The sequence below is a fragment of the Rhinatrema bivittatum genome, chromosome 5, assembly GCF_901001135.1.
Source record: "Rhinatrema bivittatum chromosome 5, aRhiBiv1.1, whole genome shotgun sequence".
Classification (NCBI taxonomy): Eukaryota; Metazoa; Chordata; class Amphibia; order Gymnophiona; family Rhinatrematidae; genus Rhinatrema; species Rhinatrema bivittatum.
Window position 1 is genome coordinate 133,049,992 of NC_042619.1, and position 18,444 is coordinate 133,068,435.

Here is an 18,444-nt window from a genome sequence, read left to right on the forward strand (position 1 = left end):
TGGACTTCTTCGCTAGGAACTTATCCAAATCTTTTTTAAACCCAGCTATACTAACTGCCCTAACCAAGTCCTCTGGCAACAAATTCCAGAGCTTAATTGTGCGTTGAGTGAAAAATAATTTTCTCTGATTAGTTTTAAATGTGCTACTTGCTAACTTCATGGAGTGCCCCCCTAGTCCTAATTTAATCCAAAAGAGTAAATAACCAACTCACATTTACCCATTCTAGATCTCTGATAATTTTATAGGCCTCTATCATATCTCTCCTCAGCTGCCTCTTCTCCAAGCTGAACAGCCCTAATCTCTTTAGCCTTTCCTCATATGTGTGTGTGAGAGAGAGAGAGAGAGAGCATGGGAATGTGAAGGCTGTATGTGTGAGAGAGAGCATGGGAGTAAGAAACCAGTATGTGTGTGTGAGAGCGAGCTTGTGGGATGGAGAACCTGTGTGTGTGCATGGAAGTGAGAAGCCTGGGTATGTGTGAGAGAGAGCATGGGAGTGAGAAGCCTGGGTACATGTGAGAGAGAGCATGGGAGTGAGAAGCCTGGGTACGTGTGAGAGAGAGCATGGGAGTGAGAAGCCTCATGAGAGGCTTCTAGGAAAAGTAAAAAATCATGGGATAGGTGGCGATGTCCTTTCGTGGATCACAAACTGGCTAAAAGACGGGAAACAAAGAGTAGGATTAAATGGACAATTTTCTCAGTGGAAGGGAGTGGGCAGTGGAGTGCCTCAGGGATCTGTATTGGGAGCCATACTTTTCAATATATTTATAAATGATCTGGAAAGAAATACGTCAAGTGAGGTAATCAGATTTGCAGATGATACAAAATTGTTCAGAGTAGTTAAATCACAAGCATATTGTGATACATTGCAGGAAGACCTTCTGAGACTGGAAAATTGGGCATCGAAATGGCTGATGAAATTTAATGTGGATAAGTGCAAGGTGATGCATATAGGGAAAAATAACTCATGCTATAATTACACAATGTTAGGTTCCATATTAGGAGCTACCACCCAAGAAAGAGATCTAGGCGTCATAGTGGATACACATTGAAATCATCGGCTCAGTGTGCTGTGGCAGTCAAAAAAGCAAACAGAACGTTGGGAATTATTAGAAAGGGAATGGTGAATAAAATAGAAAATGTCATAATGCCTCTGTATCACTCCATGGTGAGACCGCACCTTGAATACTGTGTACAATTCTGGTCGCTACATCTCAAAAAAGATATAGTTGCGATGGAGAAGGTACAGAGAAGGGCAACCAAAATGATAAAGGGAATGGAACAGCTCCCCTATGAGGAAAGACTAAAGAGGTTAGGACTTTTCAGCTTGGAGAAGAGACGGCTGAGGGGGGGATATGATAGTGGTGTTTAAAATCATGAGAGGTCTAGAATGGGTTAATGTGAATCAGTTATTTACGCTTTCAGATAATAGAAAGACTAGGTAGGCACTCCTTGAAGTTAGCATGTGGCACATTTAAAACTAATCGGAGAAAGTTCTTTTTCACTCAACGCACAATTAAACTCTGGAATTTGTTGTCAGAGGATGTGGTTAGTGCAGTTAGTGTAGCTGTGTTTAAAAAAGGATTGGATAAGATCTTGGAGGAGAAGTCCATTTCCTGCTATTAATTAAGTTGACTTAGAAAATAGACACTGCTATTACTAGCAATAGTAGCATGGAATAGTCTTAATTTTTTTATACTCAGGTAATATATACAGCAAAAACCAATCAACTAGCAGGATCGTGATGACATTAACTGAGCCAGTTTTTTTTATAATGGAAATGAAACATCCAGTCAGGAAATAGATGGAAAGCCAAAAGTAACTAATCCTCCTCCACTATATTAACATAGTCCACTCAATATTATCATTCATGCCTTTCGGATAGATGGTATCAATGTTAAAAATCCAGCATTACTCCTTATAATTTAGAACAGTGTGGATATTTCCCCCTCTGGTTGGTACTGTTACCATTTTAATAATTGTCCACCGAAGATCTTCAAAAACATGTTGGGAAGCTAAGCAGTGTTTTACCATAGCTGTGTCTAATTTCTGAGTTTTTAATCTGCTGCGATGTTCCCGTAGCCTTGATCTTATAGACTTTTTTTGTGCATGCCCTATGCACAAGTCTTATAGACTTTTTTTGTTCATATATATAGCATAGGGCATGAACACTGTATTACATATATTACATTTTTTGACTCACAATCCAAATGAATCCCTATGTTTATAGATCATATGTGTCATTGGGTCTTCCCATTGGTCTCCCTGAATGGAAATATTACACATATCACAACCTAGGCAAGGAAAATGTCCCATTACATTTGTAGAATTATCCACTGATATATCATTGCAAAGAGAGGCTCTTACCACACAATCTTTAATGTTTGAACCTCATTTGTAAGAAATTGGTTCTTCCGAGAACACAGAATGAAATTGAAGAATGTGCCAATACTGCTTAATGCTAAGAGCAATAAGGGTAGCTTTATCTGAATGTTGTAATTCCAGACATCCCAGGACATATCTTTCTTATCACTATATTCCGAAAGGGCATTGTGATCTGAGTGAAAAGCTTGATGATATGCTGTTCTAATAATTACCAATGGATATCTCCTCTCAAAAAAATGTTGAGGTAAAGAATAGGATTCTTAAATTCCTGTATGGATGAGCAAATTCTCCTAATTCTAAAAAACTGGCTTATAGGAAGTCCTGCCTTGAAAGCTTTGGGGTGAAAGCTGTGATACCTAAGTAAATTATTGCAGTCAATTTCTTTCCTGAAAATAGATGTCACTAATTTTCCTTCCTTCTTAATCTGAATATCTAAAAAAGAGATTTGATATACTTTAGAAACCATAATAAATTTCAAAAATGGATCACAGTCATTTAACCAATGGAAAAACTGGGTCAAACATGATATAGATGAATTCCACAAAAAGATCATCAATATAACAAGCGCAGAAAGTCGTGGCTAAATCAACCTGCTATCCACAGAAAAACTGTTTATTGTAAGCAAACTTGCTTTTACCTAAGCTGCAAAACTTTTCAAAATGTAAAAGTTTGTGGATCATCACTCTAATCTTCAACTGAATTCTCCAGTTTCTAAATGGAGAAAGGTAAATAATGTAGTGCCACAGGGATCTGTGCTAGGACTAGTAACAAATTCATTAATGACCTTGAAAAGGGAGCAATGAACAAGATGATCAGATTTGCATATAACACAAAATTATTCATTGTGGTCAAAAATACAAACTAATTATGAGGACAGTGTGAGACTGGAGAAACAGGCATATAAACAGCAGAATAAATTTAATATGAATAAGTACAAAGTGATACACACAGCAAAAAAAACTGCAAAATCTAGGTATACAATGCTAGGAGCCATATTAGGCGTTACCACTCAGCAAATGGATCTTGGAGTCATTGTGGACAACACTTGTGAAATCTTCAGCTCAGTATGCAGCAATAGTTATAAATGCAAATAAAATGCTAGGAAGTATCTAGAAAGGAATAGAGAACACAACTGAGAATAACATAATGCCACTGTAACTATCCATGGTGCAATTCCAGCTAGTGTTGTTTGCAGTTCTGGTTGCTACATTTCAAAAAAGATGTAGCAGAACTAGTAAAGCTGCAGAGAAGGGTATCAAAATTGAAGACAGGCTCAACAGATAAGCCCTCTTTTTAGCTTGGAGAAGACATGCCTGAGGAGATATAGAAGTTTTTTTTTTTTAAAGTTGTGAATGATGTGAAATAAATTGGTAGACTACTCTTTCAATAGTACCAGGGTTAGTATCTGGTAACAGATTTAAAATGAATTTTAGAAAGTATTTTTCAGTCAATACATAATTAAACTATGGAATTTACTAGCATAGAATGTGGTCAAGGCTACCTAGCTGAGTTTAAAAAAGGTTTGGATAGATTTCTAAAGGACAGATCTATTAATAATTATTTAACTGCTTCTGGGAGGAAATAACATGAAACAGGCTTTCCTGTTTGGATTTTGATGGATACTTCCAAGTGATCCAGACTGGTCAGTGTTGGAGACAGGATGCATGGCTTGATGGACCATTAGCTTAATCCAGCCTGGCATTTCTCATGTTCATTTCTTATGCATACTGTGGGTGCTTTTTAAAATGCAGAACAATTCAGAATACAAGATTATTTTAAATATACCTTTTAATAGGAGAAAAGGTAATTAAAATGCAAAACTGAATAAAGAGTCTCTTTTGCATTGATTTATGTTGTTTTTTTTTTTTTTTATAGTGCCCAATACTTTGTCACAGTCTGTTGTTCAGCATTTAAGATGGATCATGCAGAAAGACCTTTTGGGACAGGACATCTTTCTCATAGGCCCTCCAGGGCCACTTCGACGTTCTCTTGCTATGCAGTACTTGGTAAGTTATAGCTTCCTGAGTAATGAATACTTAGGATGACAGTCTAAATCATCAAAGGAGAAGGATGACAAAATACAAATCATAGAACCCTGGTATTTTTATAACTCGGATATCTCATTTGAGAGAGAATTTACCATGTAAGGAGCCTGAAATGAGGATAGAAGAAGGCTATCTTAGCAGGGCTGTATGTAGAAAAGTTGGTGTTTTGTGGTGAAATAGATAGCGCAGCCCACTTCTGTCACCATAAACTATCCCTGGCAGCTTAAATTATGTCCCTTTGAAAGATGTACCTTGTGCCACCGCATTGTCTGCAACCTCTAGCCTACAGTACATTATTGCATCTGAACTCTCTTAATATGTACATGACATCACCCAGCACAGCTAGAGGGAGTATATGTGAATGTCTGGCACAGGGAGAGAGAGATTGTGCAGCACTAATTCATATAAACTGGAATCTGAGATAACCAAAAGGTTGCACTTTCACTGAACAGTAAATATCTGGTTGGTAGGGTTTAGGACCATGATACAAAAATATCTTTTTACCCATCTCTAGTTGCAGTCATGGAAATGAGTGACTGCAATGGCTTACTGAGAAAACAGGTAATGTTCAAATTTAAGAAATACTGTGAGACTATATAAGATTTCTCCACAGCAGCGTTGTCCAAACGTTTGGTTCAGGGGGCCACATAAACAATTGTTGAACAGCTCGCGGGCTAGATTAACAATATCACTATTATTAAAAACACCAAATTACAACTTGAGAAAGTTTTTAGACCAGTGTAGTTCAATAGTCTACTCTACTCTAAAATTTAGATTCTAAAAAGTTAAGCAAAGTCTCTCATGCATACGGATGCAACGTCATAAGCTAATCATGTTCAGTGGGAAATCTGACACTGCTTTTGTTCATTTTTCAACAAAACAAGAGAACATTACTGTTCTACTCACCAATTCACCATTCCATACACATCATCATATTAATTAAATAATTTTATTTCCAAATTTCTACATTTACAATATTCTCACTTATTTAAATACACCAATCACACCTCATTCACACAACCACATCCCACTAAAAATATATACTAGTATTTTTTATATAGATTAAAACCCCACTCTTATTTCATACCCACAAATGTGCAAAAATCCACCTCAGCATTTCAAAATCCCTTTTTGTAAATGAATGCTGCCTTTTTGTTAACATTTAAATCTTTTTCCTTTTTTTCACAAAAATAGATCCTCAAGAATTCAAAATTCATTTCCCAATGATGGCTCAATGCTAGATCCTCAATGATTCAAGATTCAGTTCCCAATGATGGCTCAATGCATAAAAGTTATTGTTTCAACAGTCCTTATTTCACAAGGCACAATTCTCAAGGCCCACTCAATTCCCACTGGTGGAAGATACAAAATTGTTGTTTCAAGAGCCCGACGCCATGGCGTTTCGGCGGCGTCCTGCCTGCATCAGGAGCACTTCACATACACATTCAAATCCACCACGGTAATTTTTGTATCAAGTCCTTTATGTTGAAATCACTTTATCTGGACTGCCATTCAATATGTAAGACCCGAGCCTTACATCCCGTGTTTAAAAACAGCCACCATTTTCATTCTCAGTCCAAGCTGTTTATTAAATGTTCTACTTCCTCTGTCGCTTCTATATACGTGCCACTTTGTATCCACTGCTTTTATCCTAGTTGCCCTCAAGAGTCCGCTGAAAATGATTAAACAACTTATTCACTTTCTTGCAGTATTAGAAGCCCTTTCAAGCCCCAGCTGGATCATCTGTGAAATATACAATATGTGTAATACATCCTTGCCCTTAATCTATTATATACATTCACACCTACTCCCATTCAAATGAATGTGCTATTCTGTTAGTTTCCCCCACCCGATATTCTACATTCACTCACTCTCTCTTATCCATTTATCTGTTCCTCTTACTCAAATCTCCATATCAAACCAACCATATACCCACTCAAATTCAATACCAAACATACCAATTAAGGTCCAATCCACAGCACCCAAAATAAGCCAGTATTCTACACTTACCCACTCTAATCCGACCACACCTTTCTACTGTTCTTATCCGGCGTCCGTGAATCTACCCGTATTCCCTCTCAAGTTTAAATATCCCAGACTCCTCCCACCGAGTCGTCATCAGCGTAATCACCACCCACGAATGTATAACTAAATCCCTAGTGATACTCACATTCATTTCCACAATCAATATGTTCATGTTTACTCGCTAAAACTAAATACCCATCATCCATGCCAACTGCCATTCATACACACGACTCTTTCAGTGGTAGTGAGCTATACCGCATCATTTCTATGTCCCTCCCCCCTCCCTCCCAATCGTTATGTCATCAAGGATGCCTACTTGTGGGTGTGTCCCATTTATAAACCTTTCTTTATTAAGCACTTTCCACTCTACTTCCTTATTCAAACCACTGGGGATCACCGTTTTCCACTGAAAGATATATCTTTGTTCTTTAAATAAAAGAATTTTGTTAATGTCACCCCCTTTCACCCGAACAACTTGTTCAATAGCCGCAAATTTTAGTTCCTCAATCTTATGTTGCGCAGACACCCAATGCTCAACCAACGGAGCCTCCACCCGATTACATCGTATACAGCTCATATGTTCCTGAACCCGCAGTTTCAATTTTCTCAAGGTCTTACCAATATGTTTCAACCCACATGGGCACCATATCACATATATTACTTGTTCAGATTCACAAGAGGTCTTGTCACGTAATTTAAAGATCTTACCCCCTGACAACTGTATCTCCTTTCCCTGATACGCCTAGGGACAGACATTACACTGACCACATGCGCTATGTCCACTATCCTTGACCCCACTTCTCCCCTCACTTTTAATCCCTGCATGGACCAGATTGTCCCTCAAATTCGATGCTCTTGAGAATGCAAACATTGGTTTAGTATTAAATATCAAGTGTAGACCCAAAACGTCCCAATGGCACAAAATACTTTTCCTTACTTTCCAGGAATCAGGCATAAAAGGTAAAACACAAACCAGCTCAGCAGATTTTTCTTTCTGTCTCGGTGTCAACAATAACTCCCTATTAGCCCATCTCCCCCGTTTCATTGCTCTTTTCAATATTTTTTTGGGGTATCCCTGTTCCCTGAACCTATTAAACATTTCATTTGCTTTCAAGAGATATTCAGAATTTGAGGAGCACAATTTCCTTAGACGAAGAAATTGCCCCGTAGGGATATTTTCTCTTAATTTTACAGGATGGCAACTCTGAAAATGGAGAATTGTGTTCCTGTCCGTCTCCTTCCTAAAAATAGAAAAGGCAAATTCTTTCCCCTGTATACTAATCTCAATGTCTAAAAAATGAATAACCTTATTATTGATGTCCACTGTAAATTGTAAATGTGTGTTTTGAGTGTTCAGCCATTCAATAAACTGCACAAGATCTTCACGGGGCCCGTCCCAAATAATTAATATGTCGTCAATGAAGCGTTTCCACATTCTAACATGGGATCTATACATCTCTGACACCATCACCTGTTTCTCGAACTCACCCATATATAAATTCGCAATGTCTGGGGCCATGGAAGCCTCCATGGCAACCCCCTTTATTTGTTTGAAATATCTATTCCCGAAACAAAAATAATTTTGTGTCATAGCATATGTAGTGAGTTCTACTATGAATTCAGTTGGAATTCTACCCCTATCACCTCTCTGGGCCATATATTGTCTCACCATCTCAATGGCTTCACCCTGAGGGATATTGGTGTAAAGGGAAGTTACATCCAAAGTGGCCATCCAAATGTTATCCCCACCATTCCACTTTCCTCTAACATTGTGATGACATGCCCAGAATCTCTAATGTAGGCCGGTAAGGCCATCACAAATGGACGTAACAAATGGTCAATTAATATTGATAAAGGTTCCAATAGAGATCCCCGTGATGACATTATAGGCCTACCTGGGGGTTTATTTAACCGCTTGTGAATTTTCGGGAGGGTGTAAAATGCTGGTACCACTGGAGCATCAACCTTCAGAAATCTGTATTCTTTCTGAGTTATCCAACTCCAGTTTCTCAATGAATGTAACGATCTGTTTGTACAATTTGTGCGCCAGCTGATTCTTTCCTTGAAGGTTCACGTTCAAGGCTGCCATATATTTGATCATATCAACCAGAAACGCTAAGTCACTCACCTACGAATTGTCATCTAGGAAACTTATATCCTTCCCTTTGTTGGCCATGAATGTCTTTATTTCATCACATAAACTTCAGAACCTGGATAGCGTGCCTGACCTGCTGAGCCATCGAATTTGGCTGAGCCCACTTCCTCCAGAAAAGATTTAAACTCCGTGATTCAGACCTTTGGATTGTATGAAGTTGACACTTTATACAACTTTTTCCATCACGTTCTTTATTTCCAGTTTGTTGGCGCACAAGTTTTCCTGGTGAATGATGCAGTGGTGTATGATGACTTCCTGTGGCACTGATTTCTCCAACAAGGTCTCAAATCCATTCCGCTTCCCTGCCATGGCTGGTGCTCCATCTGTTGTTATGCCAGTCAGCTTGTTCTCACACAAGTTAAACTTCTCCATTACCTGCTTGACTTTATCAAAGATCTCCTTTCCTGTTGTCAAGCCCTTCATAGGACAGTTATCATGCAGTTCCTTGACAATGGAAAATGTTTCTGTAACTCTTCTTACAAAAATTACCAGTTGAGCTGTGTCACTTATATCTGAGCTCTCATCAACTGCTAAGCTGTAAAACTCGCAAGCATCAAGTCTCTTGATCAAAGTCTCTTAAATGTTTGTTACCAGGTCATCAACTCTTCTATCAATAGTCTGACGAGAAAGGCTGACATTTTGCACCACAGACTTCTTATCTGGGCAAACCACATCTGTACACAGTTCCTAGCATTCCTTAACCAAATTCCCATCTGCAAACAGTTTTCCTCTCTTGGCTATGGTTTCTGCTATTAAAAAACTGACCTTTGTTACTGCTTCAGAACTTTGATTCGCTACTTTAAACAAAGACTTTTGGTTGACGATGCTTTGTTTTAACAACTTGATGTGATCAGTTCATGGTTGACCATCGAGGCTATCGAATTTCCTTGCATGCTTTGTAGTGTAATGTTGCTTTATGTTGTACTCCTTTTGAACAGCAATTGTTTTTTGGCAAATCAAGCACAAAACTTTACCTCATGAGAGGCTTCTAAGAAACCTAAAAAGTCATGGGATAGGAGGCGATGTCTTTTCGTGGATTACAAACTGGTTAAAAGACAGGAAACAGAGAGTAGGATTAAATGGTCAATTTTCTCAGTGGGAAAGGGTAAACAGTGGAGTGCCTCAGGGATCTGTACTTGGACTGGTGCTTTTAATATATTTATAAATGATCTGGAAAGGAATACAGTGAGTGAGGTTATCAAATTTGCAGATGATACAAAAATTATTCAGAGTAGTTAAAACACAATCGGATTGTGATACATTACAGGAGGACCTTGCAAGACTGGAAGATTGGGCATCCAAATGGCAGATGAAATTTAATGTGGACAATTCATGGTGTTGCATATAGGGAAAAATAATCCTTGCTGTAGTTACACGACGTTAGGTTCCATATTAGGAGCTACCACCCAGGAAAAAGATCTAGGCATCATCTGATTCGACCCCTGCAGCAGTTAAAAAAGCAAACAGAATGTTAGGAATTATTAGGAAGGGAATGGTTAATAAAACGGAAATTGTCATAATGCCTCTATATTGCTCCATGGTGAGACCGCACCTTGAATACTGTGTACAATTCTGGTCGCCGCATCTCAAAAAAAAATTATATAGTTGCAATGGAGAAAGTACAGAGAAGGGCAACCAAAATGATAAAGGGGATGAAACAGCTCCCCTATGAGGAAAGGCTGAAGAGGTTAGGGCTGTTCAGCTTGGAGAAGAGATGACTGAGGGGGGATATGATAGAGGTCTTTAAGATCATGAGAGGTCTTGAACAAGTAGATATGACTCGGTTATTTACACTTTCAAATAATAGAAGGACTAGGTGGCATTCCATGAAGTTAGCAAGTTGCAAATTTAAGACTAATTGGAGAAAATTCTTTTTCACTCAACGCACAATAAAGCTCTGGAATTTGTTGCCAGAGGATGTGGTTAGTGCAGTTAGTGTAGCTGGGTTCAAAAAAGGTTTGGATAAGTTCTTGGAGGAGAAGTCCATTAACGGCTATTAATCAAGTTTACTCTGGGAATAGCCACTGCTATTAATTGCATCAATGACATGGGATCTTCTTAGTGTTTGGGTAATTACCAGGTTTTTGTGGCCTGGTTTGCCCTCTGTTGGAAACAGGATGCTGGGCTTGATGGACCCTTGGTCTGACCCAGCATGGCAATGTCTTATGTTCTTATGTTCCACCATGAAAAAGTCATCCGTCCACAAACTTTGAATAAGCAGTTTTCGACATCAACTTTACGTTTTTACTCATCCTACTTCCACTTGCATATGCTGCCATTTTTGCTGTCAATGTTTACAATGGGTGTCTGTAAAAGATGGAATGGACCAAAACACTTTAACCTTCTCCCTCTGCCCCCCTCCTCAGGCAACTTCTCTGTGTCCCCTCCTTATGCAGCTCCTCTAGCTTCTCTTTCTCTCTCTCTCTCTCACTGCCCCCCCCCCCCACAGCTTCTTTCTCCCTCCTTCCTCCATGCAGCAGCCTATGTGTGTGTGTGCGCGCGCACCTCTTCCTCCCTCCCTCCCTCCTCAGGCAGCTTCTTCTCTATCTCTCCCCCCTCCTCCAGCTTCTTTCTCTCCCTTTTACAGCAGTTTCTCTCTCTCACTGTTCATCTGATCATGCAGCATCTGGTTCCTTCCTCAAGCGGTTTCTGTTCTCTCTCTCTCTGTCCCCCTCCTTATGCAGCTGCTGCATGCATGCATGTGTGTGTGTCTCTCTCCTCAGGCATCTTCTCGTTCTCTCTCTCTCTCTCTCTCTCAACCGCTCCTCCTGCTTCTCTTTCTTTCCCTTTTGCAGCAGTTTCTTTTTCTGTCTGTCTCTCACTGATCACCTGATCATACACCATCTTTTTTTTTTATTCCCTCAAGCAGCTTATGCTCTCTCTCTCTCTCTCCATGTTCCCCACCTTATGCTGCTGCTTCTTGTGCATGGTGTGTGTGTCCTCCTCAAGTCCAGCACATCTCCAGCTCTCCCACACAACCTCCCCCTTCAGGTCCATCACATCTACAGTTCTCCCACTCATCCCCCCCCCCCAGGTCCAGCACATCTATAGCTCGCTTACACATAACCTGTCCTCTCCCCTCGTACTCCCCACCCTCAGATCCTCGATTCTACCCCCTCACCTCCCGCCAGCTGGGTCCCGGGTCAAGCAGCGTAAAGGCGATTAAAGGTTTCCTTTGCCTTCCTCTGCCGGTGTCGGGGCCTTTTCTGCTACACATTGTCATGCCCACGCGACAACAGGAAGTTGCATCAGAGGGGGTGGGGTGGGACGCAGTGTAGCAGGAAGGCGAAGGAAATCTTTAATTGCCTTTGCCGGCGTTCGACCTGGGACCTGGCGGGTGGGAGGTGAGGCGGTAGTGTGGTTCAAGGGAGGACGTGATGTTGCCCGAGTGGTCCATCTATCCCTGTTGCAGCACATGGCTCAGAATGCGCAGGCTTATTTTCCTGGAAGGGTTTTTTTGGTTTTTTTTTTTCAAATTGGAGGATTTTTTTTTTCCCATTGGAAGGAAGGCAGTTGCAACCCCAAATGAGAATTCTGTGACCCCATTTGGGGTTGCGACCCACCATTTGGGAACTGCTTTAATGGCTGCTAGATATGGAAGGGAATTTTCTCTCGCACCCGATCCTCTCTCCGGTAGACCCCGCACCCCTCCCTCGCTCCCAATCCGTGGGCCAGATAGAAAGGCTTGGCGGGCTGCATTCTGGCTCTTGGGCCGTATATTGGAACACTCTGCTCTACAGTCTTGTCAGCCAAACTCCATATTATGAAATGCTGGTCCAGTTGTGGGTTTGAAAATTGTATGCACAGTCAGTTGACAGAGTATACAATGCACCCATGCAGCATCCAATACAAGGAGAAAGAATGTGTGCTCAAACTCTAGAACTGTTCATCACAAGTAGTTCATTTATTGAGGAAAAGTTATAGTGTTTAAATTTCATAAATGTTTTGAAAAAATTAATTCCTCTGATTCCTCTACTCAGCCGTGTTTCGCATGGTTGCTGCATCAGGAGGAACGTATAATATTAAAACAGTATAATTAGAACAATAGCAGCTATAAAACATGTAAAAAAGGCTTAAATACAATTGTTGAATTACAGAAGAAGGGCACATACCAAGTTTTAAAGATGAGAGCCATAAATAAATGGTGCACTGAGCTGCGGAAGAAACAGATTATTACTAAAGAAAGCTGGCAGGCGTCTTAAAGAAAAATACATGAAGAAAAATATATGGGGGGGTGTGTGCATGCCGGCAGCCTGAGCACACACATCTCCCTCTCGCTCCCTAGGAATCGGCGGGGCTTCTTCATTTTATCGGCTCCCTGAGCGCTGAAACCATCAGAGATCATGGACTACCTGCGAGTTAACCTCCTGCAACCAGGATTTAGAGCCTGCGAGTGGAAATGGCGGGTTGCCCCAAGTGCACTGGCCTCGACCGCACTATCAGGGGCAACGACAAGATGTCGCCGGAGGGCCTGTTTCCAGATTGGCTCAGCTCGGGCCTCTCCGAGGCAGCCCTGAAAGATCAGTGGTATTCGCGGACCAGCTCCACCGAATTCAAACATCAGTGGATGATATTTGCGATAGAATGGAGGCCTATGCGTCTGCTATGGCGGGGATGCAGACCCCAATCGTGGCCCATGAGGAGCGGCTGGCCACACTGGAGCCTAGTGCGCTTGAGCTCGGGACCTGATACAGATCCTTTGAGGATAAACTTGAGGATTTGGAGAACTGCAGCCGCAGGAACAATCTGCGGATCATGGGGGGTCCCGGAATCAGTATCTGGGGAGGACATGATTCGGCGTTGCGAAAAATGGATCCCTGAACAGCTGCGGGTCAGTATTGCTGAGAGGCCTATATTGGTAGACTGTGCGCACTGATTAGGGGCTGGGGGGTCGAATCAGACGCAGCCCCACCAAGTCATTGTCCGCTACTTAAATTACACAGATAAAGTCAGAATCCTGCAAGCCTACCGGAATTTGAAAAATCTCACTTATCAAGAGGCTAAACTTCTACTTTTCCCTGATTTTCCCAATAAAGTGCAAGCGACGCACAAAGAATTCTCTCCATATTGCACCCAGCTGTATCATCGAGGGATCAAATTCGCCCTTCAGTACCCAGCGAGGCTGCAGGTTTTTCTCTCAGATGAGACTAAAATATTTTCCTTGACTCCAGCTATTAAAGATTTCCTTGATAGGCTACCAGGATGAGAAGGATGCTGTTATAATATATTTTCTCACAGGACAAGCAGGATGGTAGTCCTCACATATGGGTGACATCACAGGATGGAGCCCAATCACGGAACACTTTTGTCAAAGTTTCCAGAATTTTGACTGGCCCCTACTGCGCATGCCCAGCATGGCACTAACCCTGCAGCCAGCAGGGGTCCCCCTTCAGTCTTCTTTTTTCCACACTGCAGTAGCCTCGCGGTTTAGGAGCTCTGTGGAGATTCCTGACAGGAATATTTCTCACGGAATTAACTAACGTTAAATTGCCCCACAGGGGTCCCTCCTCTAACTTCTCTCTAGCTGCGGTACTCCGGTAAGTTTTTTGACAGTTTTCCATCGATTACCGTCGAGTTAGTAAAGATAAGTATGCAGAGAGACCAGTATGAAAGTACTATGTTTCTCAAGTTTGGCCCTTACAGCCTACTGGCCGTCGTCCATCCCGCGGCTCGATTTTTTCTATGGCCATGGCGTCGGGGTTCTGCCGGTGCCTGGACTGTACTCGCACCATGTCTATCACAGACCCTCATGGTGTCTGTGTAATGTGTTTAGGCCGGGAGCATGATGTCCTGACTTGCACCAAATGTGCCCTCATGACACCCAAAGGTCGCAAGGCAAGAATGGAAAAGATGGGACTCCTCTTCCGTGCCGTCCATCGCACCGACGTCATCGGAACCGGCACCGTCGACGTCGCATCAGCATCGACCACCGTCCGGTGACCGTCCGCCATTGACGTCTTCACGGCCATCGACGCCCGTTACTCCCCCTCAGGATCGAGGGGATCATAGGGAGAAACATTGCCATCGGCATCGTAAGACTCGGACCGTCAAGGGAGCGAAATCATCGACTTCGCCGCCGTCCAAGCCACCGTCGAAGAAACTCCGTCCAGGAACGGCACCGACCATTCCTGTGACCGGGGCATCGAGGCCACCCTCACCCGATCGGGGTTTGGGAGTTGCGATTCCACCTGTAAAGGTGGTGCCTCCGACTGTGCTTCCACCTCCCTCTTCTGTCACGGAGCCGGGGCTGCTTGCTCCAGGTCTCCAGGAAGAACTGGACCGGCTGGTCTAGGAGGCCATCGACAAGGCGATGCAACGACTCCAGGTCCCTTCGGCACTGACACTGGCACCGATGGAACAGCTTCCCTATGAGGAAAGGCTGAAGAGGTTAGGGCTGTTCAGCTTGGAGAAGAGACGGCTGAGGGGGGATATGATAGAGGTCTTTAAGATCATGAGAGGTCTTGAATGAGTAGATGTGACTCGGTTATTTTCACTTTCGAATAATAGAAGGACTAGGGGGCATTCCATGAAGTTAGCAAGTAGCACATTTAAGACTAATCGGAGAAAATTCTTTTTCACTCAACGTACAATAAAGCTCTGGAATTTGTTGCCAGAGGATGTGGTTAGTGCAGTTAGTGTAGCTGGGTTCAAAAAAGGTTTGGATAAGTTCTTGGAGGAGAAGTCCATTAATGGCTATTAATCAATTTTACTTAGGGAATAGCCACTGCTATTAATTGCATCAGTAGAATGGAATCTTCTTAGTGTTTGGGTAATTGCCAGGTTCTTGTGACCTGGTTTTGGCCTCTGTTGGAAACAGGATGCTGGGCTTGATGGACCCTTGGTCTGACCCAGCATGGCAATTTCTTATGTTCTTAGATTCTGTAGAAGAAAGAACAATGTTGAAAAAAAAGACTGACATGAATGTTGCGGTAGACCTCAACGTGAAGCTTAAATCAAGGAATCATTTCTAGTTTGCACCGAAGAGACCCAGCATTCTGCACTGTGATAATCTTGAAGTAAATTTCTCATAATGGTTGTACAAGATTTGTATTCCAGGTTGCTCTTTTTTTTAGAAATTATAGCTTAGTTCTGGGCCCAGGTAATGCATTTTTCATAATTTATAGCTAGTCATGCTTTTTTTTTTTTTTAAAGCAAATAAACTGTTTGGGGGAAAGTAAAAGCAGTTTGCTGAGTGACAGTGAATACCATTTTAGAATCTTCTGAACCTGAGAGAAAACAAGGCAGTTGTGTTTGTACAAAGGTTAGTTGGCTTATGGCTTTGAGTCATAATTTCCATGACTATATTGACTGGGGCTTTTTTTGGAGAACCACAGCTGATGATTATTGATTTGTAATAACTTCACACTACTATTTACAGGAGCTGACCAAACGAGAAGTCGAGTATATTGCATTGTCCAGAGACACAACAGAAACTGATCTCAAACAACGGAGGGAGATCCAGAATGGGACTGCTTTTTATATTGATCAGGCAAGTTGTCATTGCACCCTAACACTTACTGTTCACACCTAGTTCCATTTAAATTACCTTCTAAAATACAACACAAGGGACCCGGGGAAGGGTGTAAATTGGATTTCTGGAATATTTGTAAAATGTGTTGCTCCCTGCAGAGATATTTCTAAAGTTCTCTTGATTTTATTGCTTCTAAAAATAAGTGCTAAGTGTGAAAAGCCAGGATGAACCGCAAGTCTCTCCAGTAAATAAGTTGTGCGTAATTGTCATTTGAACTTATAAGGAAAATGCTTGCTTTCTTATTTTTCATGCCTTTGCATTTTTAAGATTAGTGTTTTTCATGAATATTGAACAATAATTGTTTTCTTCTCCATGGGGGATATACAGGTAGCACTGCACTGCAGAACACCCTGCTGCTTGGATGTGAGTGTTGCTGTTCCCTTTTGAGGCTGTTTGCCATCTTGGCTTGTTGAGGTTTTACTTATGATACAGCTGCTAATGGGAAGGACAGCATAGAGATGATAATGTAACAGTTCTGTATCACATACAGTAATGTATTAAGGGTAAAATTAAATGTCCTCACTCATTGATGACTGTGGCCAATGCTGACATATTATCTCTTTAAGAGGAAATGAAGAATCAGCAGCCATAAAAATTGAGGGGATTGCACTGCATTGCTAAGCAACAGAGAAGTTTGTGAGGGAAGATTGGTTTAAGTGAGTGGCATTTTTTTTTTTTTTTTTTATAACAGTGGCAGTTGTAGACTGGATAATAAAAGGGACAGAGGCAACTGATGGGACCTATTGTCCCAGAGGAGGTTGCTTAAAAAGAAAATATTGACAAAAGTGATTGGGAAAAGACTGTCTGAGTCTGAGAAGTACTGTCTGCTTCACAGGGACATGTTAGTAGCTGGACCAGAGGTAATAGAATGACTGAGCTTAATTTTAATGTTGGCAGAGTAGGGGAATTTAAATTTCTGCCATAGCAGTGGCTTCTGGATTGGTTGAAAGCTAGCTGGGGCAGGGATAACAAATTTAAGAAGAACTGACAGAACATTGATACTGTAATTCTGAGATTGATTACAGTTACCCACCTTGAAAATGCATTCCAGCTTAAAAACCTCTCTTGCCTTATCAGACAGAGAGGGATACATGGAGGATTCTCAGTTCAATCAGGCTGATACAATATAGTGCGCTCAGCTGAGCGCACAGCATTATATGTGATTGGACGTGCGTTTTGGACGCACATCCATAACCTCCAATGCAATACGGGGATAAGCATGTCCAAACCCCACCTCATAGCTAATAGTGCTCATCACATGTAAAGTATATTTATATGAGGCTATTAGCTAATTCCCGTGATTCAAAAAATTTCATGCGCGGCCAATGTGCCCATTGCAGTGCGGCAAATTTTACAGCAGCCCAGGGCTGGTGTAAAGGTCTGTCATACTCAAGGGCTCAATGGAAAAAACAAAAAAATCCTGCTTTCTGTGATTCCTCCTCTTAGTATCTTCGGGATGCTAAGTAGGAGGAATCACAGAAAGCAGATCCAGGTAAAAAAAAAAAAAAAAGTCTTGGAAAAAAAAATTCCGGCCACACACTTGTGCATGTATTTTGTGCTGATAGTGGAAGAAAATGGACGCTTGTATTGAACGTCGGTTTTCCTTAATCTGCACTGTCGGCCACCTCTCCTGGGCGCCCGATTCCGAGGAGGTACTGGGGATGTACAACTTTCCCTAGTGCCTCCTTTTTAGTGTGACCCTCATTTAAATATTGGATTGCGCGCCCAGGAGAGGTGGCTTGGCGCGTGTTAGGAAAGTGGGCTCTCAGCATTGAGCACCCGTTTTCCTCGCACCCATATTGCATCAGCCTGAATAAGTAGTATCCCTAAATGGATAAAGAAAACCTTGATCACATTTGGGAAGGAATTTTCAGTGCTAAAACTGAATCTGAGTTCTGAGAAGCAACCTAAAATTAGCGACAGAATCTGGAGCAGCTATTTGATGCTTTTTAAAAGTGCCTGACATGAGGAGAGAACATAGCTTTACCAAGAACCTTTAGCTATTGTAACTGGTATGAAAATAGTTATATCAAATAAATATAAAAAAAATGTATCTTTTCAATAGCTCTTCAGTGTTTAAGAACATATTAGTGAGAAATAACTACCCTATCTCTTTCATATAGACAGAGAACGCATTTGTGGCAATGGGCAGGGATGAGGGGGATTACTTAAAGATTGTATTTATATTTTGAATAGTTAGATCACAGTAAAAAAAAATAAAAATAAAAGTTTCCGTCACTGAGGCATGCCTAGCAGATTACGGAAGAGGGCCACGTTGGTGTAGGAAGCCTCTCTTTTTTAATTT

The 18,444-nt window shown here is 41.5% G+C and overlaps 1 protein-coding gene across 1 annotated transcript in view; it reads left to right on the top strand.

The window, feature by feature from the left end:
• VWA8 (von Willebrand factor A domain containing 8) overlaps positions 1 to 18,444 on the top strand; it is a 745,717-nt gene that overhangs the window by 68,296 nt on the left and 658,977 nt on the right. The window contains 2 exon segments of the mRNA XM_029602953.1: positions 4,259 to 4,389; positions 15,987 to 16,097. Coding sequence (XP_029458813.1) covers positions 4,259 to 4,389; positions 15,987 to 16,097 — 242 coding nt within the window.